This window comes from Hyperolius riggenbachi, chromosome 11 (genome assembly GCF_040937935.1).
Source record: "Hyperolius riggenbachi isolate aHypRig1 chromosome 11, aHypRig1.pri, whole genome shotgun sequence".
Taxonomy (NCBI): domain Eukaryota; kingdom Metazoa; phylum Chordata; class Amphibia; order Anura; family Hyperoliidae; genus Hyperolius; species Hyperolius riggenbachi.
Window position 1 is genome coordinate 61900049 of NC_090656.1, and position 26123 is coordinate 61926171.

The 26123-nt window shown below is 46.5% G+C and overlaps 1 protein-coding gene across 2 annotated transcripts; it reads right to left on the reverse strand.

Annotated features, from left to right (window-relative positions):
* Window positions 1–165: 165 nt before the first annotated feature.
* Window positions 166–21470, reverse strand: MTHFSD (methenyltetrahydrofolate synthetase domain containing). Of its 2 annotated transcripts, none has more exons than XM_068260112.1 (8): window positions 21225–21470; window positions 16877–16980; window positions 11925–12038; window positions 6147–6260; window positions 5348–5438; window positions 1981–2093; window positions 1745–1870; window positions 166–774 (listed from the first exon to the last, which is right to left on the reverse strand). In XM_068260112.1, exons 1-8 carry the CDS (start codon window positions 21250–21252, stop codon window positions 253–255), a joined length of 1212 nt encoding a protein of 403 aa, XP_068116213.1. In that variant the 5' UTR covers window positions 21253–21470; the 3' UTR covers window positions 166–252. The 2 variants fall into 2 exon arrangements, with proteins under 2 accessions (XP_068116213.1, XP_068116214.1); XM_068260113.1 differs by lacking the exon at window positions 11925–12038 and adding an exon at window positions 12069–12182.
* Between the last annotated feature and the right edge of the window lie 4653 nt (window positions 21471–26123).

The window sequence follows — 26123 nt, forward strand, 5'->3', positions numbered from 1 at the left end:
ATTCTAATGGTCTGAGATTTTGGGGTTCTCATAAGCTGTAAGCCATAATCATCAAAATCATAACAAATAAAGGCTTGGAATATCTTGTTATGCATGTAGTGAGTCTATTTCATAGATTAGTTTCACCTTTTAAATTACTGAAATAAATGGACTTTTGCACGATAGTCATTTTTTTTTACGTTTTACCCATAGTTGGCCAATACAGGAGATCAAGAAAACAAATATGAACAACAACATTCTGAGGAGCGCAAACTACAGCAAGTCACTGGCCGAGTCCTTTATGTCTTGTTTATCCTCTCTGCTTTTTAAATATGGGGCATTTCCTCTGCCCCGTGAGGCTCGAGCCAGCTCCACCCGTACCGGGTGCCCTCCTATATTTAAGGACTCCAGTTTGGTCAAAACGAGACTTGCTTCCGAATGGTCTTTATAAGTAAGGAAGGCTCTATGCCGGTCTCCTTGCCAGTCGAGATTGAGAGGTAAGGCACTATGATCTCTTAAGATAGTCTTCAAGTCTCTGACCCGTGTAGCAGGGGGGATGTTCCCGATGTAGAGGGTGCTAGACTCTTTAGGGCCACTAGCTGCTGGTTTAAACTGTGTGGGCACATTCTGAACATCTTTCTTAGTACGTGGAACAGTGGAAGTCTCTCCACCTAGAACTGAGGTCTTAGATGAAGATTCCCCCTCATCTTTTAGAGTCACATCCTTCCCTGATTGACTTTCTTTCTCTCTGAGTTTTTTCAGGATCGGAATTCTCTGCATCATCTCCAGACTTATCTAAATGGAAAGAAGATAAAGACAATTTACAGAAAAGTATACTAGCTCTTTGCCAGAAGTGCTCCAACTACTGATGTGACCAGCAATAACCATGGAAAGACTTGAGGAAGCTGGAAATTTGCCTGTGAAACACGTTATCCTGGGAGTGTAAAATGAAACTAGTGACAGTGCAGAGGGTACTGTATGAGGCTCAGATCCTACTTCAGCCGGAACCCAATGGCCAGAGGAAAGTGTCTGCTCTGATGGTCCGTTTGTGGTCAGGTTGGAGCACGGGGCAGACGTGTTACCACCATAAGCTATGTGAGAAACATATCAACTTGTCCACAAAAGTGCATTCTGGGGGCACATCTGGCTATCTATACTGGGGAGAGTGGTTGCCTAATACTGGCGGCACATCTGCCTTACCTAACTAGGGATGGGGCTGCCTAGGACTGGGAACACACCTGGTTTATCTGTACTGGATGAGGGGGTGCTACCTAATACTGGAGGCACATTTGGCTATATAAACAGAGGGGGGGAAGCCTTCCTTATACAGGGAACACATCTGGCTACTTATAGTGGGGAGGAGGCTGCCTTATACTTGGGCCACATCTGGCTATTTATACGGGGGAGGTTGGCTGCCTAATACTGGGAGCACATCTGGATACCTAACTGTGGAATGGGCTAATACTGGGGGCACATCTGGCTATCTATACTGGGGAGTTGGGCTGCCTAATACTGGGGCACACCTGGCGTCTTATACTAAGGGTGAAGCTCATCAGCTACCTGAACTGGGGGCCAAACGAAGACTAGGGGCACATTTGGCTTCCAGTACTGGGGAGCACATCAGCCACCAACTAGTCCAGCCCCTCTGTCAAATTTAAGATCCTTTTGTGGCCCATGGGCCAGAAATTTTGCCAACCCCTGTGCTAACCTGTGGACATTATTTGGATGACACAAGTCAGTTTTCAGAAATACATGGCATACTCACCTTAGACCATATGATCCCTTTTGGCTTGGGGCGAGTGCAGCCTGTTTTTATGACCCGTGTGGGCGTCAGAATGTAGTCTACTGTCAGATCATGGTCATCCAACAGTTCCTCTGGGAAATCCAAGACCTACAAATACAGAATCAAATTAACAGAATAACATTATGGACTTGCCCGGCAGTTCTATTCACAGCAGAGGGTTAGAAGTAGTTTTCCCTTTTGTTTTCCGTTCAACATACCTGACAGTCATGGACAACAGTGACAACGGTGGTGTGATCCGTCACCGCCCCCATAGCTACCATCATGGCGTATTCCATGTCTGCAAATCCTTCTCCTTTTCCAATCCGCCACCCTAAAGAAGACACAGGAGGCCACAAGTCCCTTTAAGAGATACTTAAAACCTTATTTTTAAAAAAAACTCTGGATAGAGTGGGAAAAGGATCAGACTATATGACAGATCTTTATTTCAGTTTGTGTCTCAACCAAGTAAATTTTCCTCATGTCCTGTCCATGACGGTGCCAAAGAGGACAAGAAAAATCACCCCAAGAGTGACACAACAGCAATACGAACCTAACAGAGCAGGGGTGTCAGGCTCAAATTCAAAGTGTGCTGAAACTAAATACTGGGACCATGTCACAGGCCAACATCGATGTCCTGGCCTCCTCCCACCCTTTAAAAGTTCCCTAGTGTCAATTGCCCTCCTCCCTTCACCATACATTTCCCTGGTGCTTAGTGGTCCTCCCTCCCCTATACAGATCCTGCTGTCTAAAAGCCCCCCTTCACTCCTCATACAATTTCCTAGCAAAGAAATGAACAGCGCTACTTAAAAACAGATGAGTGCTTACCTGCAAAAAAGTGCACACCCCACTCATGGGATTCAAATACACAATGAGCATACACATGACCTGTCTACCACTTGGAAGATTTTTTGTTTTTGCGCAATTCTCAATTTTACTGGTAGCGCGCCCAGGCTATGCATATGCATAGGTAGAATTTAGTTAGTGTTAGGTCCCCTCCCATGGAGGAAAGACTTCTTCGACAGTGGGAGGGACAAGTACCTAACAAATTGCAAATTGTTAGTGAAACTAACATCCTCCAAGTGGTAGACAGGTCATGTGTATGCTCATTGTGTATTTGAATCCCATGAGTGGGGTGTGCACTTTTTTGCAGGTAAGCACTCATCTGTTTTTAAGTAGCGCTGTTCATTTCTTTGCTATGTTTGATTGATTTATTTCTGGTCAGCTGCTCCCACTTAATAGTTTTCCTTTGGTGTATATGCAGAGCCTCTGTTTGGGTTCAAGGTGCGTTTGCAGTTTCTGGGGGGGCTCAGCGCATCTCTGAGCTGGGGCCATTCAGAGGCGGCCTGGTGATGCGCTGATCCCACTTTTTTTTGCGCAATTCTCAATTTTACTGGTAGCGCGCCCAGGCTATGCATATGCATAGGTAGAATTTAGTTAGTGTTAGGTCCCCTCCCATGGAGGAAAGACTTCTTCGACAGTGGGAGGGACAAGTACCTAACAAATTGCAAATTGTTAGTGAAACTAACATCCTCCAAGTGGTAGACAGGTCATGTGTATGCTCATTGTGTATTTGAATCCCATGAGTGGGGTGTGCACTTTTTTGCAGGTAAGCACTCATCTGTTTTTAAGTAGCGCTGTTCATTTCTTTGCTATGTTTGATTGATTTATTTCTGGTCAGCTGCTCCCACTTAATAGTTTTCCTTTGGTGTATATGCAGAGCCTCTGTTTGGGTTCAAGGTGCGTTTGCAGTTTCTGGGGGGGCTCAGCGCATCTCTGAGCTGGGGCCATTCAGAGGCGGCCTGGTGATGCGCTGATCCCACTTTTTTTTGCGCAATTCTCAATTTTACTGGTAGCGCGCCCAGGCTATGCATATGCATAGGTAGAATTTAGTTAGTGTTAGGTCCCCTCCCATGGAGGAAAGACTTCTTCGACAGTGGGAGGGACAAGTACCTAACAAATTGCAAATTGTTAGTGAAACTAACATCCTCCAAGTGGTAGACAGGTCATGTGTATGCTCATTGTGTATTTGAATCCCATGAGTGGGGTGTGCACTTTTTTGTAGGTAAGCACTCATCTGTTTTTAAGTAGCGCTGTTCATTTCTTTGCTATGTTTGATTGATTTATTTCTGGTCAGCTGCTCCCACTTAATAGTTTTCCTTTGGTGTATATGCAGAGCCTCTGTTTGGGTTCAAGGTGCGTTTGCAGTTTCTGGGGGGGCTCAGCGCATCTCTGAGCTGGGGCCATTCAGAGGCGGCCTGGTGATGCGCTGATCCCACTTTTTTTTTCATACAATTTCCTGGTGTTATGTGGTCCTTTATCTTCCTTATACAGTTCCTGGTGTCTAGTGGCCTCCTCCCTCCCTTTACAAGTTCCCTAGTGTCAATGGTCCCCCTCCCTGCACCATACAGTTTCCTGGTGTCTTGTGGTCCTCCCAACCCGAAACAGATCCTGGTGTATTAACCCCCATCCCTCTCCATACAGTTTCCTGGTTTCTAGTGTTCCTTTCTCTTCCCTATACAGTTCCTAATGCCTAGTGATCTCCCTTCGTACCACTGAAAATTCCCTCGTGTCTAGTGACACCCCTCCTTCCCCTATACTGATTCCTGTTGTCTAGTGATTTACCCCTCCCTCACATTGCTTCCCTGGTGATCTAGGACTTCTTCTCTAATATAGCTTCCCTGGTGGTCTACAGTGGGACAAACATAATGCAAAGTGGAGAAACCACTTCTGAGCCTAATCTGATGGCTCTGCGGGCCAAATAAGAGTGTCAAACTTGCTTGAATTACAAAGGTTAAGGTTTCCTCGATGTCTCAACCATTCCCTCTCCACAACTCCAAGACTTGTGAAACCTGAATTTACTGTAGCGGTGTCACACTGTTGTTGCATTGCAAACCATAATAGGAGTGGGATACAGTGTTCTCACCCAGACAATTTTTCCAGCCAGGTGGAATGAAATAGTAGCCGAGTGGCATAAAAAAGTAGCCGGGTGAGGTGAGATGAGAGAATGCAGGGCCGGTGCTTCTGTGTGCAACTCTGCTTACAGTGCCTGGGGAAAACACTGGGATATCTAGAGGACAGGGGGCAGTTGCTTATGAATCAGTTTTGTGACTGACAGTATATAGCAGCCTGAAAATTCGGCCCCATTCCCAGACTGAAACAGATGCAGGAGCTGCCTGCTGGCTGCACACACAGTCCATCTCCTCCTAGATAGCATCATTTGGCAAAACGGAAAACTGAGCTTGTGTGACCTGATCAATAAGGTATGAAGCTGCTTTATTACAACTGAAGTGTTTGCCATAGGTGAAGGAATCTGTCAGGATATGTAAAAAGGTTTGCCTTACTTGCCTAGATTTAGGGGTTATACTCACTGCAATGCGTTTAGGTTGTGGGAAGGAAAGATAGAGTGCACAGAAGAATCCAAAACATGGGAAGAACATACAAACACATAGCAGGATGCCAGGCAACTGGCATTGTTTAACAGGAAATATAGAAGCCTCCATATCCCTCTCACCTCAGGCGTCCTTTACTGTCTAAATGAGTAGATTACACCATAAGAACACATTACTGAAATGTAAAGCAAAATACCTTTTTCTGATACAGCCACTGAACCAACAACTACTAGATCCACCTGCACTGCGGCATCCAGTCCCAAGGGGGCGCTGAAATCCCTCACTCCCTGCAGACAAAGGAATCACACAGTACAAATTTAGGAGAAGAAAAGCAGAGTAAAGGGAAAACAATCCCAACATTTTCTGTCGTGTAGGGAAGAAAGTAGTGTATAGCTGCATGTACACAAATACATTGGGATCTTGTAGGGAAGAATGTATTGTAAAGCTACATGTACATAAACGTGTGGTACGTGTACATTGGGATGAGCAATCCAATTCTGTGGGGTTCCGAATTTCAAGTTTTGCATCAGAATTCGTCATTCCAAATCGGATTTAGGAATTCATAATGGCAGAATGCGATATTCCGTGGAACTGCAAAGCCCCACCCCCCATACATTCTAACGTCACCAAATTTGCACGGTATGTTAGGGAGAATAGTGGGAACAAGTGAAAAACATTTTGTTCAAGAAGACCGTGTAGTTTAAAAAAATACATTTTAAAAAGTTCAAAGAAAAAATGCTTTTTGACCGGGTAAAGGGACATTTGGCCGTGGTACACTTCGTAATAAAATACTTTTTGAAACATGTTTAGCTTTGGAAGCCTTAATAAGATCATTTTTGAAAAAAAAACATTTTTTGACTTGTTCTCACCTGTCCTCAACATACCCTGCAAATTTGGTGATGTTTTGCAACAAAATGTCAGTGGTATTGACTTCAATGTCATTAATTCTTGGGCTGGAACACCACCTGGATTTCAGGAGATTTCGGAGGACTGACCTGAGAGGTGGAGCAGATCCTCAGGACCTCCTTGCTGGCGCCTGGAGGAGGCGTGACCTTGTTGAAAAGTCCGCTGCGGAGGCGAGGTGTGGGAACCAGCAAGGTTTTCTTGGCCTACCAAAAACAAGACACAATCCCTAATGAGACGGGTGCTACAAACACAAACATTGTCCAAGATATGAATACTGTGTGCCTCAAAAATGTTAAGTCAAATGCAAGAAACTCCCACCATTAATATAAAAATACTAGACTTTAGGCCCGTTACAATAACGGGCGCTAGGGCTTGGCCGTCACGCCCTTCAAACCCCCTCCCCCCGTCGCCTCCGCTGCTGCAACATCACCCGGATGGTCAGCATGCATGCGCACACCCGCAACGCGTACGCAGAGCAGGGAAAAGGTCCTCCAGCACCCAAGGCTGAGACACCAAAGTGCGCCCCTCCATCCCTCCCACCCCAGCTGTCACACACTGATTGCTATTAGACTAAGAGGGCCACAGGGCCCACAACCTCCCCAACACCTTAATATCTAGTTATCTGGCTTGCAGTCACTGCTATGTATCCCCTTTTCTTATTTATTTCTGCTTCATACACAATTAGGAATGACAGCTGAATGAATTGTGCGCCCCCTCCTACACTGCGCCCTGAGGCTGGAGCCTCTCCAGCCTATGCCTCGGCCCGGCCCTGCGCGTACGTGGCCACTATGCATACATGCTCGCACAACACACCGTCACGATGCGCACGCCTGCCACAAAGTGCATGCAAGCCCCCTGCATCCGTCCTCCTGTGCTATCTAAAATCTGCCCACGTGCCGTGCATGTGTGCTGGCCTAAACGCACGGACACAGGCACACAGGAGGAAACAGGCAGATTATTATATAGGATAAGTTCGAGACAGCTAGTCAAATTTTTATTTCTGTCTATGCCCCCCCATGGGAGGAACACACCATTTCTGTTCTCAGCTCTGACACAGAAAACTCTAAGCTGGCACTACTGAGGTCTTAAGTTACCCATACTGTACATCTAGCTACTTGGCAGCCGATCGACCATCCGATTCAACAATTAGAAAATCTGATGACAATCGGTGCCACCAAGTGCACGCACGATCGACGATGCAACCACTTTTGGGCCGAGCATCTGGATCGGACATGCTGCAAGATGTCGGGCTGCCGTGGTCAGTCGGGTGTGTGGCGAACGATTTTGGGACGAGCGACGAACACCCCAATGCTGTCCTCCCTAATGTTCAATTTGCCTCCATCCGTGGCCAGTGCACTATACATTACCTGTCTGCGTCCATCAGCTGCTGGCTCAGAGCTGTGTCCTCCATCCATACACGCACCCCATGTGGTTGCCGCCATACACGTGAGCGCATGTGACATAACACACACACACACACACACACACACACACACACACACACACACACACACACACACACACACACACACACACACACACACACACACACACACACACACACGTTACTTCCGCAACCATGTGGGGCATGTGTATGGGCCGGATCGATTTCAACATGAAATTGATTGGGAATCAGCCTGCGGTGTATGGACAGCTGGCAGATCTCTCTCTCTCTCTCTCTCTCTCTCCAATCAGACTCGATCAGAGAGAGATCTGTCTCTTGGCTGATCTGCCCATACATCATCTGATGTGTGGGTACCTTTACTGTTCTACCTTAATCTTTTAAACTTCTCTTCCTCCCCACAGACCCCTAAGCTTGATTGGCAGAAGCCTGCATCCCCCTTGTGCCTCTCCTCCACTGCTTTACCCTTCAAATCAACCTAAACATTGTACAATGTAATAGTGGTTTGTTAATATTATTCATACCTGTTTATTTCTGATCCCCACATGGGAAACTATTTCAACCCTGTTTATGAACATCTTCTCATCTCTGTATCTGTATAGTACAACCTTATGAAATGTACATTTCTAAACTTGCACTGCCTACCAGGCCCGGATTTACATCAAAGGAGCCTATAGGCACAAATGTTCTGGCACCCTACACTTTGCTCTCCATAAACCTATAATAATAATCCGAACATTTGTATAGCGCTTTTCTCCTGTTGGACTCAAAGCGCTCAAGAGCTGCAGCCACTGGGACGCGCTCAAGAGGCCCCTCTGCAGTGTTAGGGAGTCTTGCCTTGAACTCCTTACTGAATAGGTACTTGACCAAGCCAGGATTCGAACCCTGGTCTCCCATGTCAAAGGCAGAACCCTTAACCAGTACACTATCCAGCCACAACAACCTACAAATCCCGGCCCAACCGCACCACAAGTCTGCTGGATAGCCCAACTGTCACTTCTCCCTTCCCCATCACAGACAGCTACAGGTGTCCCTTAGTATTAGGTAGTCAGAGGTGCACTAAGTATTAAGCAGTTAGAAGTGCTCCTGACTGAGTGCTTATTAGTGTAATGCTGAGAGCCGGGTGAGTAACCTCATTTACACTCTGCTAGAGATTCTGCATAGGGAAGGAGGGAGGCGCTCAAGGAGGGGAGTAAGCCGCCTTTCCCTCATCAGGTGCCTGAAGGCACGTGCCTACAGTGCCTTATGGTAAATCCGGCCCTGCTGCCCCATTGAAGCTGTGATAATGTTATAATACACACAGCCATGTCGGGTATCGTCAGAGGTTAGGATGCAGAAGATGCAAAGAATGCCATAGAAAGAAAAACCTAGTCTCAGAAAATGGATGCACGACTGGCCATTTAATCATTAAAGGACACCTGAAGTGAGAGTGATATGGAGGCTGCCATATTTATTTCCTATTAAACAATACTAGTTCCCAGGCAGTCCTGCTGATCTATTTAGCTGCAGTAGTGTCTGAATCACACATCTGAAACAAGCACGCAGCCACACTTCAGTCAGATCAGAGGTAATGGCTAAAAATATCAGAGGCAGAGGATCAGTAGGACATCAGGCAATGTGCATGGTTTAAAAGTAAATAAATATTGCAGCCTTTGTAACCCTCACACTTCAGATGTCCTTTAAAGAGACACTGAAGCGAAAAAAAACTATGATATTATGACATGTATGTGTAGGACAGCTAAGAAATAAAACATTAAGATCAGATACATCAGTCTAACTGTTTCCAGTACAGGAAGAGTTAAGAAACTACAGTTGTTATCTCTATGCAAAAAAGCCATTATCTCTACGACTTTCAAAGTGTGGAGAGGGCTGTTATCTGACTTTTATTATCTCAACTGTTAGTTAACTATTTACTTTTCCTCTGCCAGAGGAGAGGTCATTAGTTCACAGACTGCTCTGAAAGAATCATTTTGAATGCTGAGTGTTGTGTAATCTGCACATATTAGAGAATGATGCAATGTTAGAAAACACACTATATACCTGAAAATAAAAATATGAGAATATTTTCTTTGCTGCTAATCTTCTAGTAATTATTCATAGTACACAACCAATTCATTATATCATATATTTTTTTTCGCTTCAGTGACTCTTTAAGCTGGCCACCTGTGGCTTAATTTTTTTTTACAGCAGATTTGGTTACTCCGGTGATCTATTGCCCCCAACATGACCAATCAATCAACTTCTGATCAGTTTGAGACAGTGTATCAACTTGAAAGGGTGACTGGGTGTGGCAACACATTTTCCACAATTCGATGGTGGGGGGAGAAAAAGCATATGAGTGACCACATAATGCTGTGTTTCTCAACATTTTATTGGTATGTACCCCTTTTTAAAACTCTGTACTCACCAAGTACCCCCAGCATAGTAAACATTATCACAAGTATCCCTTGATAAATCTATATTTAAATCATAGTACATGGTAATTGGTGCTACACAATTTCCAAGCATTTACTATTGCTTTTAATTAGCTAAAACACTAATTTGGTGTTGTTTAAATAAGATTTATCATTTTCTAAAACTCTAAATTTGTTATTCTTATTTAAAATATATCAAGCCCGAGTATCCCCCAGAACCATCAGAAGTACCCCCGGGGGTACACATAACACACGTTGAGAACCTAGGCTGTACTGCATCAATTGTACAACACCAGAGTAAATGGTTTGATCAGATTAGTGTTGAAATCGGACTGAGATCAAGTGAGGTACATCGATCATTGCTGCTCATCTCATCAGGGAGTCATCCATCTCTTGCAAGATCAGCTGTTATTAAGCTGTATATGACCAGAATACGATATGTGTACTGCACTGGCTCCATCCCTTAACCTTCCTGGCGGTATACGTTCGGGGTAAGCAACACAGGAGGATTTCTCAGGCCCTGCTGGGCCGATTTGCATAATTTTCTTTTTTGCAACATGCAGCTAGCACTTCGCTAGCTGCGTGTGCACTCCGATCGCCGCTGCTCGCCGTGCCCCCCCCCCCCCCCCCCAGACCCTGTGCGCTGCCTGGCCAATCAGTGCCAGCCAGCGCTGAGGGGTGGATCGGGACTCCAAATGACGTCACGACGCCGATGACGTCATCCCGCCTGTCGCCATGGCGACGGGGGAAGCCCTCCAAGAAATCCCGTTCTTAGAACGGGATTTCCTGATCGCAGATCGCCGGCGGCGATCGAAGCGGGTGGGGGGATGCCGTTGCACAGCGGCTATCATGTAGTGAGCCCTGGGCTCGCTACATGATTAAAAAAAAAAAATGTAAAAATGCGCTGCCCCCTGGCGGTTTTAACAGACCGCCGGGAGGGTTAAAGAGAACCTGAACTGAAAATAAAAAGTCAAAATAAACATGCAAGGATACTTTTTTTTTATATATTTTCATATTTTTATATTGAGATTTTTATTTTTACCTACTGCAGTAGTGTCTTGGATGGGAATTGTATATGTCCTGAATAGAATCATACAATATCATTATTGTGCAATTATATGTTTTTAATACTATTATAGGATTGCTAATGAAATAGTTTTCAATACTATACTAGCGCTGTCTAGATATATTTATGCGCATTTATTATTAGACCAGAAGCACGGTCAATTGAATTTTCTGAGATGCTGTTAGTAGCTTCAAGTGATGGCTGCATTTGCGGCTCCGCATACCTCCCCCTCCCTCCCTTGGGGTCCAAAACCTGACAACGAATCATCAGGAAACTGTGCCAAACGCTTTTATGCAACCAAAATCAGCTGCCAGCTGTGTGAACCGGCCCTAAAAATTGTGTTTATTTGAAAAATGTAAGATAACATTAAGATACACAATAGCAACAGTATAATAAAATCAGATAGTGTCAATAGAAAACAAAAAATCCAAAAACAATTGCACATGCAACACCCATCACCAGCAGACCATGGATGGGATCCTTTCCTAATCAAACACGCCTATGCCCCAAAAGGAGAGCAAGCAGCCTCCCGTGACCTCAAGGGGTGAGCAAAAAAAACATTTTTTTTAAAAATTAACCCATTTCCGCAATTTGGACATACCGGTATGTCCATATTCTGCTTCACTAACACAAACAGGACCTACTGGTACATCCTGTCAATCAATTCACGGTTTCAGGGATTAGTGAAGGGGAACATGTGTTTCTCGAGCCAATCGAAGTGCCTAGGAATGAATGAACATGACTCTATTTAGGAGCCATGTTTATTCATAATGAACGTAAGTGCAGAGGGTAACCACTCGCCCATCCTCCCAACTTCCCTTTCCGTAAAACAAGCAGGCTGCTCCGCTGTAGCAGAGTAGTATATCCGTACAGCGATCATTCCTAAACTGTCACCAATAACAATCATGAATGTTTGTTTTGGGTTACAGTGTGCACATGCAGCGTGACACTTAACATATTGCTGCCAAGGAGGGGTTCACAATACCTGCAATGCCGCCAGCCTCACGCCTTCCAAGGGTTTGTCAGGGTCCACTTTCACCTCCGGCGCTGTGCGGAAGACCTCCAGGGAGGAGATATTCTGGCAGGCCTGGTGGGCGTTCTAAACAGAGAAGTAGAAAGGGTTACTTACGTCCAGAGTGAGGAAGCGCGCGTTCTTCTGCGGCGTGTCAGGGTTTATCTTAACGGTGGCGGCCCGCTGGAACTCCTCCAAGGACATAAGCCTGTCACATGCCTGTCCGGCTCCCTGCACACCGAGAGAGGGGGGGGGGGGGGGGAGGTCAGAGACACAGTACTACAGCAAAACTGACATCAATGCCAACATAAAACATGAAACTCTGTTAAAAAAGACTTCAAGAGGAACTCCAGTGTAAATAATGTAATAAAAAAGTGCTTACTTTTTAAGATAATTATGTATAAATGATTTAGTCAGTGTTTGCCCATTGTAAAAATCTTTCCTCTCCCTGATTTACATTCTGACATTTATCATATGGTGACATTTATACTGCTGGCAGGTGATGCTGCTTGTTTTTTTGGCAATTGGAAACAGCTGTTATTTCCCACAATGCAACAAGGCTCCCACAGAGTGAGGTCAGAACCATGGTGCTGACATCACACTGTGGGAGGGGTTTCACCACAATATCAGCCATAAAGAACCCCCTGATGATCCGTTTGTGAAAAGGAATAGATTTCTCATGGGAAAGGGGGTATCAGCTACTGATTGGGATGAAGTTCAATCCTTGGTCACGGTTTCTCTTAAAGAAGCACTGTAGTGAATAGCAGAAAGCAGTATTATTCAGGAACCCAATTTTACAGTAATTTTCAGGATTTCAGCACTAGATGGCTGGGAAAAGCCCAATGTAAGTAAAATAGAACGTTTTCCCTCCGTCTCAGGTATACTTTAATTGGTCCATTTCAAAGTCCATCAATTTGCAGACATGAACCCCCCCCCCCCCCCCCCAAAAAAAAAATAATTACTTGGAATTATTAGCAACCCTGCTTCTCAACCAGAGCTGCTGACAGGGCATCACAACCAGTAGCCCTGTAAGGGGCCCGCAGTGATTGGGGTCCATCCCCTTCCCTGAGTAATATACATTTAACGGTGTCCCGGCTCTGTCACTGTGCACTGAACAGGAAGCCAGATGCGAAGTTAAGGAATTTCACGTTGAGGTACTCAAATGGTGTGTATTTTCTTTTTTAGGCACAGATGAACTCTGTTATCAGCTCATGAATTCACTCGTTTTCCATGTTTAGCATAGGTAAACAAAGGGAAGATTTTGTGTTGGTTATAAGCTAATTGTTTTTCTAATAGCTGAGCAAAAGTTCAGATTACAGAGCAGAAAGTGACTATTCAAATTGGAGACTCATGAATGATCAGGCACTAGTAAATCGGCTAAGGCCCAGGGGTCTCAAACTCGCGGCCCGCGGGCCATTTGCGGCCCTCGATACAATATTTTGTGGCCCTCGCCGGCAAAAGCTTCCTTATAGTTCGCTTCAGTGCTCCCAAGTAATCCGCCGCATCCCCGCCGCTAAACGAGGGCTGCAGAGCCCCCAAATCGCCCGGGGGGGGGGGCAATCCGCCGGCATTTCCTGGAAGGGGCAGAGCTTTCAGCTTCAGCTCTGCCCCTCCTGACGTCAATCGCAGCGCATCGCCGCCTCTGCCCGCCCCTCTCACTCTTCCTTCACAGAGAGGGGCGGGGAGAGGCGGCGATGCGCTGCGATTGACGTCAGGAGAGCTGAAGCTGAAAGCTCTGCCCCTTCCAGGAAATGCTGTCGGATTGCCCCCTGGGCGATTTGGTGGGTCTGCAGCCCTCGTTTCGCGGCAGGGACATGGCGGATTACTTGTAATGGGAGCACTGAATGCACTGAAGCGAACTAGAAGGTAAAATAGGCAAAATAGTTCGCTTCAGTGTGAATTTGATTTTGAAATAAAAATCAATGCAAGGAACGGGGGGATGGGGGGGGGGGGGGGGGGGTTTGGGGGCTAGTGCTGCTGATTGACTTTTTTTGTGAAATCCCTTATGCGGCCCAGCCTCATCCTGACTTTGCCTCCTGCGGCCCCTAGGTAAATTGAGTTTGAGACCCCTGGGCTAAGCCCAATAACTTTTAATTGCCCCACCTCCCTTGTATATGAAATAACGAATAGAGGACTCTATGGGAGTTTAAAGTGAACCCGAGGTGGGATTTAATTATGTTACTGGAGCACCGAGGCTGGTTGTGCACACTAAGACCAGCCTCCGTTGCCCCATGGTGTGCCTCCATGTCCCCCCTGCGCGCCGCTATACCCCCGCAGTGCTGGCGACACGCAGCGCGTCGCCAGCACAATGTTTACCTAAGTGCTGTCTGTCAGCGCCGCTTCCCCGCCTCGGCGCTACCCGCCCACGTCACTTCCCTCCTATCAGCGGGAGGAAAGGGACACAGGCGGGTAGCGCCGATGCGGAGGAGGAGGGGAGCGGCGCTTACAGACAGCGCTTAGGTAAACATTGTGCTGGCGACGCGCTGCATGTCGCCAGCACTGCGGGGGGTATAGCGGCGCGCAGGGGGGACATGGAGGCACACCATGGGGCAACGGAGGCTGGTCTTAGTGTGCACAACCAACCTCGGTGCTCCAGTAACATAATTAAATCCCACCTCGGGTTCTCTTTAATGGGGACAAATATTGAATCAAATGAACAGATAGTTACATGTCATTGTTCAACGTATAAAAAAACATATTTTATTTCACCATTAAAATATATAAATAACACACATTTAAAAAAAAAAAAAAAAATAGAACCCACGGTTCCAATTATTAATTGCTTATTGCATATAACATGTACCATGAAATATTAATGAACGGTTACAGCTTATCAGCCTATCAGGTTGAATACAATCGTTGTCTAAATGATTAGAGGTATATACACTTCATACAGTCATCAGACATAGTACAATATCGTATTGTGAGAGCACTTGGCTCGACGCGTTTTGGGAACACCTCACGTCTTCAGGAGTTGTTCGGCTCTTGACATATAGATAAATTATTATTTCCACTCCGGGTATTTCAGAGAAACCCAAAGTTCTTGTTTAACGATCATATAGTCTCATAAGTGCTTAATTAATAAATAAACCATCTACCTTAGACATAAAGCTAAACCAATATAGAATGGCCAGTTGTGTAGAACAAAATTGTATGTGTAGCCTGAAAACATCCCAATCTTCTCCCCCTCGTTACTGGAGGTATCCCTAAGGGCACCTTTCCACTAGCGTTGTTGAAGCGAGACGATCTCCACATCGGGCAGGTGCTTCCGGTTGTCTTCCATACAACAAGATGCGGCGTCATGCTGTTTCCCGTCGGTGGCTATGGGGAATTGGATGCGTGCTGCGGAAAACTGCAGCATGCTATCCATTAATTCCCCCGCGTCGCATCATGCCGGATCGCGTAGGTCAATTCACGTCAATGGAAACTACTCCATTGATGTGAATTGGTTGCAGTTTATTTGTGCTGCGGTTTCCGCACAGCAACGCGTGTAGTGGAAACGGGCACTTTGGTTGTAATGTATCCGAATAGAAATCTACTATATATGAGGGGGGGGGGGGGGGGGAGCAGGAAGTATAGTAGGAACTGGCATAAAATCCCAGCTTCCACACAGAGACTGTCCTTCACTTGTAACCGGTCTGGCGTGATGCAGTCAAAATTGGATATGTGTACGCACCTTAGGAAGGGGGGGGGGGGGGGGGGTGGCCTGGAAATAACTGATTGTTTTAACGCCTCATGCTTCTGGTGTTTTCTACAGCCGAAATGCTTCCAGCAATTTTCCAAAGCATTTTATATAAACACTAGTGAGCTTTGTCCGTTTAAAAACTCAGCTAGGTGTCTCTGCACATGCACAATAAAACGCACACAGGGACATGGGACGCAGAGGCACTTGCCTATTATTAGATAGGATGCACATTATTATTATTTAGAACTTCTATAGTCCCGACATATTACGCAGCACTGTACAGAGTATATTGTCTTGTCACTAACTGCCCCTCAGAGGGGCTCACAGTCTAATCCCTACCATAGTCATATGTCTATGTATGTATAGTGTAGTGCAGTGTTTCTCAACATTTTATTGGTATGTACCCCTTTTAAAACCCTGTACTCACCAAGTACCCCCTAGCATGGTAAACATTATCACACGTACCCCTTGACAAATATAGATTTAATCCTAGTACATTATAACTGGCTCTAAACAATTTCCAAACATTTACTATTGCTTTTAATTAGCTAAAATACTAATTTGGTGGTGTTTAAATAAGATTTATCATTTTTTAAAACTCTAAATTTGTTATTTTTGGTTAAGTATATCAAGCCCGAGTACCCCCTAGAACCCTCAGAAGTACCCCCTGGAGTACGCGTACCACACGTTGAGAACCTATGGTGTAGTGTATGTATCATAGTCTAGGGCCAATTTAGGGGAAAACCAATTAACTTATCTGTATGTTTTTGGGATACTGGTGTGCCCAGGGGAAACCCACACAGACACGGGGAGAACATACAAACTCCTTGCAGATGTTGACCTGGCTGGGATTTGAACCGGGGACCCAGTGTTGCAAGGCACATGTCATTTAACACACTGATTTCTGATAGACAGTTTTCAAGGCAGTTCCACTTTAAGGCCTCTTGCACACTGCAAGTGATTCAGATTCAGATTCCGCTTTTTAATCTGTTTTTACTTCCGATTCCGATTTGCAGTTTGCTCCTTGCACACTGCAAATCGGAATCTGAATCGGAGGTAAAAACTGATTAAAAAGCGGAATCTGAAACGGAATCGCTTGCAGTGTGCAAGAGGCCTAAGTCCCCAATTCCGAGATAAAGCAGAAAGCTTGCTGTAAAGCAGTGATGTAGTTATAGGTATTTCACAGGTCACAAGCCACATAAAAAGGGACAGACCAGAAAATCACCAATGGGAAACTTGCCTTGAAGTTGGGGATGCGGTGATGGACTGGTCTGGGGAAATTCGCAAGATTATTGTCCTCTATGTAATCCCAAACTTTTTGCCTGATGTCCTGCTTACTGCAGCCTAAAAAGAAGACAAAGAAGGGTTAATAACCGGTCTTCAGATCAGGACAGTTTCACAGCATTAGAACTTTGTTTTTCTTATCTAAAACTCATTTTTAGCTGCACAGAAGAAAGCTGCCCAGGCATTTTTCCCCTGATGCTGTGCAAAGCATGATGGGATTTCTGATATTGTTGTTCTCGTTCTGCTGGTTTGGTGCAAATTTTTTTTTTTTAAATTTGAGATTTGAAGCCTAGTGCGGGCAGCTGGGATGGGTGATCAAGACACAGGACAGTTGGAACGGTGTCATATGCTCCATGTCACCTCCTTTCAACCAAAAAGATGGCTGCCCCCATGAAATCACAAACATTTGCCTGTTCTTTTAAAACAGGGTGGGTAAGAGAATTTATTACCTATCTATTTTAATTAATATAGCTAATGTAACTTAATGACAATGGCCTCAATTCACTAAGATCATGCTGGAGATAATAAGGCAAGAGAAAACTTACCTCCACTAGTAAGAGAGTTATCTTATCTCTTCATTCCTTACGTTACCTCTTCTGTAGTTAAGTTACCTCCTCTGTAGTTACGTTACCTCCTCTGTAGTTATTTTTACACACAGTTAATGAACAGCCTGTCTTTAACTCTGGAGTTATTTTAAGGATTAAAGAGTTAACTTAAAGACAGAAGAGTTAACTTTAGGTTTGCCTGAGGTAAAATGTTTCCTGAATACTACATGCCTTATCACCATGGTAACAACTCTAGAAGAGTTATTAAAGACAGGAGATAAGCTTAGTGAATTGAGGCCAGTGTGTTTGTTTAGGCCGAAGTTCCCCCATAGATTTAGGGCATTGTGAATTGCATCAGTAAACGCGTGAATCACGTTGTGATTTTAAAACCGCCTAGCAACATCACATGCCCAGCAACGCATTAGCATTAACTTCCTGTGTAGGCCTTTCCTGTGTAGAAAGCAAGGAAATTAAGCTGTGCATGCTGGGTACATTTGCATTCGGAATGCAAATTTCCGCATTTGTAGCACAATTATACGCGGCCCCACTGACTTACATTAGCCGCGATTCGCATACAGATTGCCACGGAATGCGAAAAATTGCAGCATACCAGTCAGATTTTTACATCGGGTCCAGAAATTCGCATTGAATAGAAATAGCTCCATTTACAAACGTCTTACATTTTGGGTGCCAAAAAGTAACCAAAATATACACAACGTCGGTTGGAACAATCATTCATCGGTTATTTTGACTGATGAAATCTTGCCGCAGATACGGACCTACCGTTATTCAATATTCCTCTGGAATGGCTGCAAGGATGGACTTGTAAGGGCCTTTTTTTACACCTAATGCGTTCGTACGCTGTTTTTTTTTACATAGCAGCGCATTCTGAAAAAGCTTTCAGTTAAAACAAATATTGTGGGAACTGTGCCATTGGAAAACATGGGCATTACTTTGAAAAACAGTTTTCTTTCAGTTACTACTGAGAGCATCTGATTAAGTGTAAATTTTCTACAGCCAGTCCATGAAGTGTTTGATGAGCAGCTGTTGTCCTGCTCCCCAAAATGTGAGACTGTCCCTTCTATGGGCCCTTTTCCACTGGCAGAAGAATTGAGATGCGACTATTGTGTTGTGTCGCATCACTTCTGCCTCTCCTGATTTGGAAGTTTATAGGAGGAGATGGCAGGCAGATGCGGCCGTGCATGCTGCAGGTTCTCTGATCGCTCCGCATAACCAGCACACAATGGAAACTGCGGTGTGATGCGTCTATGTAGTGGAAACAGGCCCTGAAGCTGCCAGGCTGTCCTCCTGGTCTTCCCTTCTCATAGGTGTTCTCACTGGGTCCCCTCAACTGCACAAGCAGCCCACTGAATATACGTCAGGATGGACTCACCCGGACTAAAGGGGCCCATACACCTAACGATTTTCCCGCCGATATACGGCCGATTCGATCACAGTGATCGAATCGGCTGTGAAATCGTCGCACACACCGCTGACAAAACGATCGATTTCCGTCCGAAATCGATTGTTCCCGTCGAGCTGTCCGTGCGGAAGATTTTTCTTGACCGCCAGCGGGTCGGGAGTGCGTCGATAGCAGCGTTCGAATGCCCGACGACCGACGCAATACAGCGGGTATACATTACCTGTTCCGGCCTGCGTGAGTCCCCTGGACCCTGCTGTCTTCTTTCCGCGCTGGGTTCCGGACCTGCTGCAGCTACACAGAACTTCCTGTCCCGGCAGGAAGTTTAAGCAGTAGAGCGCCCTCTACTGTTTAAACTTCCCCTGGACAGGAAGTTCAGTAGCTGCAGGAACGGTCTTGAGCCCGGAGCGGAGAAGAAGACAGCTGAGACCAGGGGACTCGCGCCGGCCGGAACAGGTAATGTATGCGGGGGGGGGGGGGTTTCAGGCTGAAATCGATTCACAATCTGTTTGCAGTAAAGGTGGCCATACGAGCCCTCTCTGATCAGATTCAATCAGAGAGGGATCTATCTGTTGGTCAAATCTGATGGCAAATCGACCAGTGTATGGCCACCTTTAGGATCAGTGAGAGATCTGTCGGCTGCCCATACACCACAGGCCAATTCCTGATGGACTTCAGTATAAAATCTTTCGGGAATCGGCCTTGTGACGCCGGCTTGCCCGCTGTCCCCCTAAATGTTATATGTGCCCCCAGTGCCTTGTATTAAAATACCTGTTACACTGCTAGTGTCTGCTGTACTTCTGCCTTGGCGCCCCACGTGGCTCTTGCCACACGCACCCCACATGCTATTTCCCGGCAGCACATGGGCCACAAATGTGGAGGCACAGCGGACAGGAGAGATATTTTAATCTACGGGCATCAGGGGTCTCATATAACATTTGTCGGGGGGGGGGGGGGGGCAACGGTATGGGGGTACTGCATCACACGCACGGCCACTGCGCTTCCAGTCTACCACATTGGTCTGATATTTTCCAGCATTTCCAATCAACACATTAGACCAATTGCAGCCTGAAATCGATTGAATCATCAATGAGGCATGCATTTTGTAGGTCACATTTTGATCCGATTTGATATTTGATAATTATCAAATCGGATGTTAGACCAGATGCAAAATCAGGGGTGAACCAGGGGGGCTCACCAGCACTGGGGGGGAATAGAATGATGAGGGGGGCTCACCGGCACTGATGGGGATCAGGATGACAGGGAGGGGACTCACCAGCACTAGGAGAGATCACGATGACAGGGAAAGGGCTCACCAGAACTGAGGGGGATCAGAATGACAGGGAGGGGGTGTTCCAACTAACTAGCATACATTGACAGAATAGCATACATTTAAAGTGATATACCCCTTGTTAGTAGAATCAGTGTCCCCTTGCCCGCTCGCTTCGCTCGCTGGGCTGCGGGCTCGGTCCTCGCTTCGCTCGGACAACTTTTTATTCTAACTCTATGTCCACTTGGATAGTGGAGATTGCACATCAGCACACAGGCAGCTAACTGGGGTTGAAAAGGTTAATGCTGCTGATGGGTATTATGGGGTTAATGTCTGCCCTGCATGACTTTGCACATGCTCAGTAGCATTTGTATGCTATTCTGTCGGGTATGCTAAAATGTTGGAACAGGGGCTCACCAGCACTGGGGGAGATCACGATGACAGGGAGGGGGCTCACCAGAACTAAGGGGGATCAGGATGACAGGGAGGGGGCTCACCAGCACTGTGGGGGATGAGGATGACAGGGAGGGAGCTCAACAGCACTGAGGGGGATTAGGATGACAGAGAGGGAGTTCAACAGCACTGAGGGGGATCAGGATGCGGAGCAGTGCTTTTCAGCGCTGCTAGATTTGGGCGCAGCCGGCGCCTCCATAGACTTCAATAGGTATCACTCCTATTGCAGCGCTCAGTAACGTAGGAGCCGTCAGAAGATGGAGCCGAGGTTGCTTAAAAACATAATAATTCGGCCTCCAGCAATCGCTGGAAGCCGAATTATTTCATCGGCACTGAGGGGATCAGGGTGACAGCTCACCGGAACTGAGGGGGATCAGAATGACAGGGAGGGGGCTCACCAGCACTGAGGGGATCAGGATGACAGGGAGGGGGCTCACCAGCACTGTGGGGGATCAGGATGGTGGGGGGGGAGATCAGGATGATAGGGGGAGGAGCTCACCAGCACTGAGGGGATCAGGATGACAGGGAGGGGGCTCACCAGCACTGGGGGAGATTAGGATGGCAGGGAGGGGGCTCACCAGCACTGGGGAGATTAGGATGATGGGGAGGGGCTCACCAGCACTGAGGGAGATCGGAGGCTCCATTTCAGCTGATCTGAAAAGTGTTCTCAACTTTCTCAGGTTCCTCTGAACTAATGACTACGGCTGCCGGGAGGGGCCAAACCAGCTCAGATCGCACATCACCCGGGCTCCCAGCCCTCTGCACGGGGACGCACAGCGGCAGCTCTGCGGACTCTTCTGTCACCAGCATACAGCAGTCTGAGGCGCCATGTGCTCCTCCCAGCATGCAAAGCGGCAGCTTCTGCCACACACACAGCGCATAGAGTTCCGCACACGCTGCAGTAACACCATCCCCCACACGGGGGCGCTGCTGCTCCATCCATCTCTATGGAAGAAGCTTTCCTTTCACTTTTCTTTCCCATAAAAGGCACTCCGAAAATATGTCCCAAGTTTTTAAAGGAAACCTAAATTGAAAAAAATAATTGCTCTTTTACTCACCTGACCTGGGGCTTCTTCCAGGCCCCTGAAGCTTTCCTGGTCCTCCGCCATCATCCTGCATCCTGCGTTCCTCCAGTGTCCTTTTCCAACGCTGGATGCGCAGCCCCATGCCGCATGCGTCCTCTATCATGTTCCCTGGCTGGGAGCAGTCTGCGCAGGTGCAGCACGCGCCCGATTACGTAATGTCGCTCGCAAGTGCTGATTCGCCGTTGAGTCGGCGTGCCTTATGGGCGGCCTGCGGACACCAGGGAGGACCAGAGCTGTGGTGTGGTGCCCCATTCACACTAGAGCGTTTTGCCATGATTTCTGCAAAATGCTCAAACGCTAGCGCTTTTTAAAAGCGCTAGCGTAATGAAACCCTATGGGCCCGTTCTTACTTGGGCGATTTGCGCTAATTGCCACAAATCGCCCAAAACCGGGCAAAAACGTGAAACGCAAACACATCGACTGTACCATTTTCAGGCAATTTCCCAGCGATCGCGTTCCAGTGCTATAGAAGCGCTAAACACGATCGCGGCAAAATCCGCGCAGTGTTCAGTGATTTTTCCGCATTAAAAATCACTCCTGCAAAACGCCGGCAAAAATCGCCGGCGTTTTGCGTTTTGTAAGTGTGAATGGGGCCTGAAGGTTGGAAGAAGCCACAGGTAAGTAAAGATAGATTTAAACGTTCACCTCGTATGTCCTTTAACTTACTTAGGGCTTCTTATAGCCCCCTGTAGTCCTCTTGGTCCCTCGCTGGGACGTAACAATAGACCCTGCAAGGGATGCAGCCGTGGAGGGGGGGCAGAAGTCAAAGGGGGCCCTGTCCTGAGAGACTGACAAGTAAGGGCACGGAGAGAAAAAACGTTCTGTTCTCTGAACAATTGTTCTAATGACTGTATCTGCTCAGTCACTAATAAGAAATCATACAAAAGTTTTGCAGACAAATATTTGTGGACAGTCCCTATTCAGTGTTTAGCAGGCTCTTGTATACAGCGCCGGCTAAGTTTCGCGTTCGCGCACTAAGTTTAGCGTTACTTGCCTGCGGTGCGCGAAACGAAATGGTGCACCCGATGCACCCAAAACGGCACATTGGATACGCCCTAAACGTCGCATGGGTGCGCCGTTTAGGGCGCATTTAATGCGCCGTTTGAGCGCATCGGGTGCGCCGTTTTCTTGCGCGCTGGGCAGCGCGAAACTTAGCGTGCGAACGCAAAACTTAGCGCGCGCAAAGTATGTTTAGGCTTGCTAAGGGGCTTTTCACATGTGTGCTAACAGCACCGCTTTGTGAATCAAGCCCAATGTGTGTCTATGTGTGAAAACATGCATGTTTTATCACAGAAACTAATGTAAATGATAGAGAAAATGCGTGCAGGGCTTCACTGCTGTCAGTTTATAGCTGCATGGGGAAAACACATTCAAGTGTGCACTAGCCAATTGAGTACATTTATTTATTTATTGCATTTATAAAGTGGCAACATATTACGCAGTGCTGGTTCTCAGATTACAAAAATCAACATACTACCAGTATATGCTGTTCAACCACCTGTTATTTATTATTTTAGTAAATAGTATTGCTTAAAGGTTGTAAAAAAGCTTATTATTGGACCATAACTGTTACATATATTTATATGCAAGAAGTTTTGAATCAGGATGATACCATTTATTGGCTAACTTAGAGATGGATAAACAGTGAGCTTTCGACTTATATATGCACATGGGTTATCACTGAACAGGCGATGCCCTAACTTATCTTAGCTGTAAATATTCAAGACAATCATGCACAATACAAAATTAGTTACAAGATTAATAATTATACATATACTAGGGTTGCACAGAGGAAAAAGTGGACATGGTCCACCTTAGAAAAACATAAGGACACCTATCATGCCACTTACTACTCCATGCTCCCACTATCCCCCATGTGCAAGCGGTAATGGTGGTCATCAGACACTTAAAAATGCACTCCCCCACCCCCCTATGCCCCCACGCAATCACAACGCCATGCCCCTAATATACACAAATCTTCTCAATGTGGCTCTTTTGATGGCTGCATCTGGCTCTTAGCCAAATCAGTAGGGGTTGATTCACTAAGCTACACTGCTCAAGCAGCGCAGCTTAGTGTGGCAGCGCAAGTCAAATTTTCAAAGTGGGCATGCTACTGCTGTAGCGTACACTACTAACTTAATCCTGCTCCCCCAAAGCCAATGGCCGCTCCAATTGTCCTACCCTGGGCTCTGTCAGGTTCAGTGACTTTGTAGGATGAGATCCCTGCACTTTGATTGGCCCAATAGGCTGCCTGTCACTTGACAGGCAGCCTATTAGGCCAAAGTTCGGGGATCTCGTTCGTTCTACAAAGTGAATCAATCCCCAAGTCAGTTAGCTAATTGTACAAGCTGTTCGTTGGTATTTCCCATGTCTGGCTCTCGGGGAAATTGCTAAAGCTCCTGAAACCCAAGAGAAGCTGAAGAACGTGTCTGACACTTACGCTGCCCGGCAGATCAACTGTATACCCATCACCATAGCAACAGGGACGTGAGCCCTCTGCTGTCCCAGTTTGAAACATATTGTATGGCTCTCAGGGAAATACATCTTAAAATATGTAGCGTTTATGGCTCTCTCAGCCAAAAAGGTTCCTGACCCCTGATCTAAAGGGGTCGTCACCCCAATATGGCAGAGCCAGATCGATGTGAGTGGCACTCAAAAAACGTAATGAAAAAATTATTAATGTAATGCGCAAAAGTTTAGCAGGCTATACTATATCCAGTGGTCATAAGAGAGAAAAACAAAGTTCCAAACAGAGGAAACAATACATTCCTTCCAGATGAAAGATTTCAACAGTCTCTCCTTCCAAGGCAACAAAAGCCAAAGTTCACAAGGTCTCCTTATTATTTAATCACGGTTTGTCTTGCTTATATGAGACCTCTTAACACAGCTTGTCGCTTATCTAAGCCGTGTATCTCAACGATGGAAACTCACTGCAAATGACATTCTGGTCCCATCTTTGGACCAGCTGGTCATATGTATAGATTGCAAGATTGTAAAGTCTGCTTAAGTATTACTCTTTATTATAGTTACCACCTCCTCCGTCGATCCGACAGACTGCGCAGTACGTCCTGAGGAAGTCCCTGGGCGGGGTGAAACGTGTTGGCATAGGCCTGCGTCACGCGCTGTGGTGTGCTTCGCCACCCCCCTCTGCCCTCCCGCCGGATCGCAGCACGGTGCCCTATGGAACGGCGCACTTTACAGCCATAGACCTGCTGGTATGGTGAAAGTGGGAGAGGCTCCAGCCTCAGGGCGCAGTGTAGGAGGGGGCACATAACTCACTCAGATATCATTCCCTTATTGTGTTTGAAGCAGAGATAAATAAGATAAGAGGATACATGGCAGTGACTACAGCCAGCTAACTAGAGAGTAAGGTGTTGGGGGCCCTGGGGCGCCTCTTAGTCTAATAGCAATCAGTGTGTGACATCTGGGGTGGGAGGGATGGAGGGGCGTGCTTTGGTGTCTCAGCCTTGGGTGCCAAAGGACCTTGTCCCAGCTCTGACTGCGGCACCTATAGCTGGCCACCTATACCGGGGCACCTATAGCTGGCTACCTATACTGGGGCACCTACACCTAGCTACTTATACTGGGGACACATATACCTGGCTACCAATACTGGGGCACCTATAGCTGGCCACCTATACCGGGGCACCTATAGCTGGCCACCTATACCGGGGCACCTATAGCTGGCCACCTATACTGGGGCACCTATAGCTGGCCACCTATACTGGGGCACCTATAGCTGGCCACCTATACCGGGGCACCTATAGCTGGCTACCTATACCGGGGCACCTACAGCTGGCCACCTATACCGGGGCACCTATAGCTGGCCACCTATACCGGGGAACCTATAGCTGGCCACCTATACCGGGGCACCTATAGCTGGCTACCTATACTGGGGCACCTATAGCTGGCTACCTATACCGGGGCACCTATAGCTGGCCACCTATAGCTGGCCACCTATACTAGGGCACCTATAGCTGGCTACCTATACTAGGGCACCTATAGCTGGCTACCTATACTGGGGACACATATACCTGGCTACCTATACTGGGGACACATATACCTGGCTACCAATACTGGGGCAAATACCTTTCTATCTATACTGGGGCACCTACGCCTGGATCCCTATACTGGTGGCTTAAATACCGCATCGCAAATAATGTTTGGGGGGGGGGGGGTATCATTTTTACACCCTCGCCCTGGGAGCTATTTAACCTAGCACCTGCCCTGAATTTCAGAATGTAAATTGGGGTGAAGAAAGATATTACAATGGGCAAACGCTGGCTAAATCATTTATAAATATGTATTGTAAAAAAAATAAAAAGTAGAAGCAATTTTATTCATGGTATTGCACACCCCCTAATCGGATAAGCACTTACCAGAATTTAACCATACTATTACTTATCTACTACATAACTTATCTAATAATA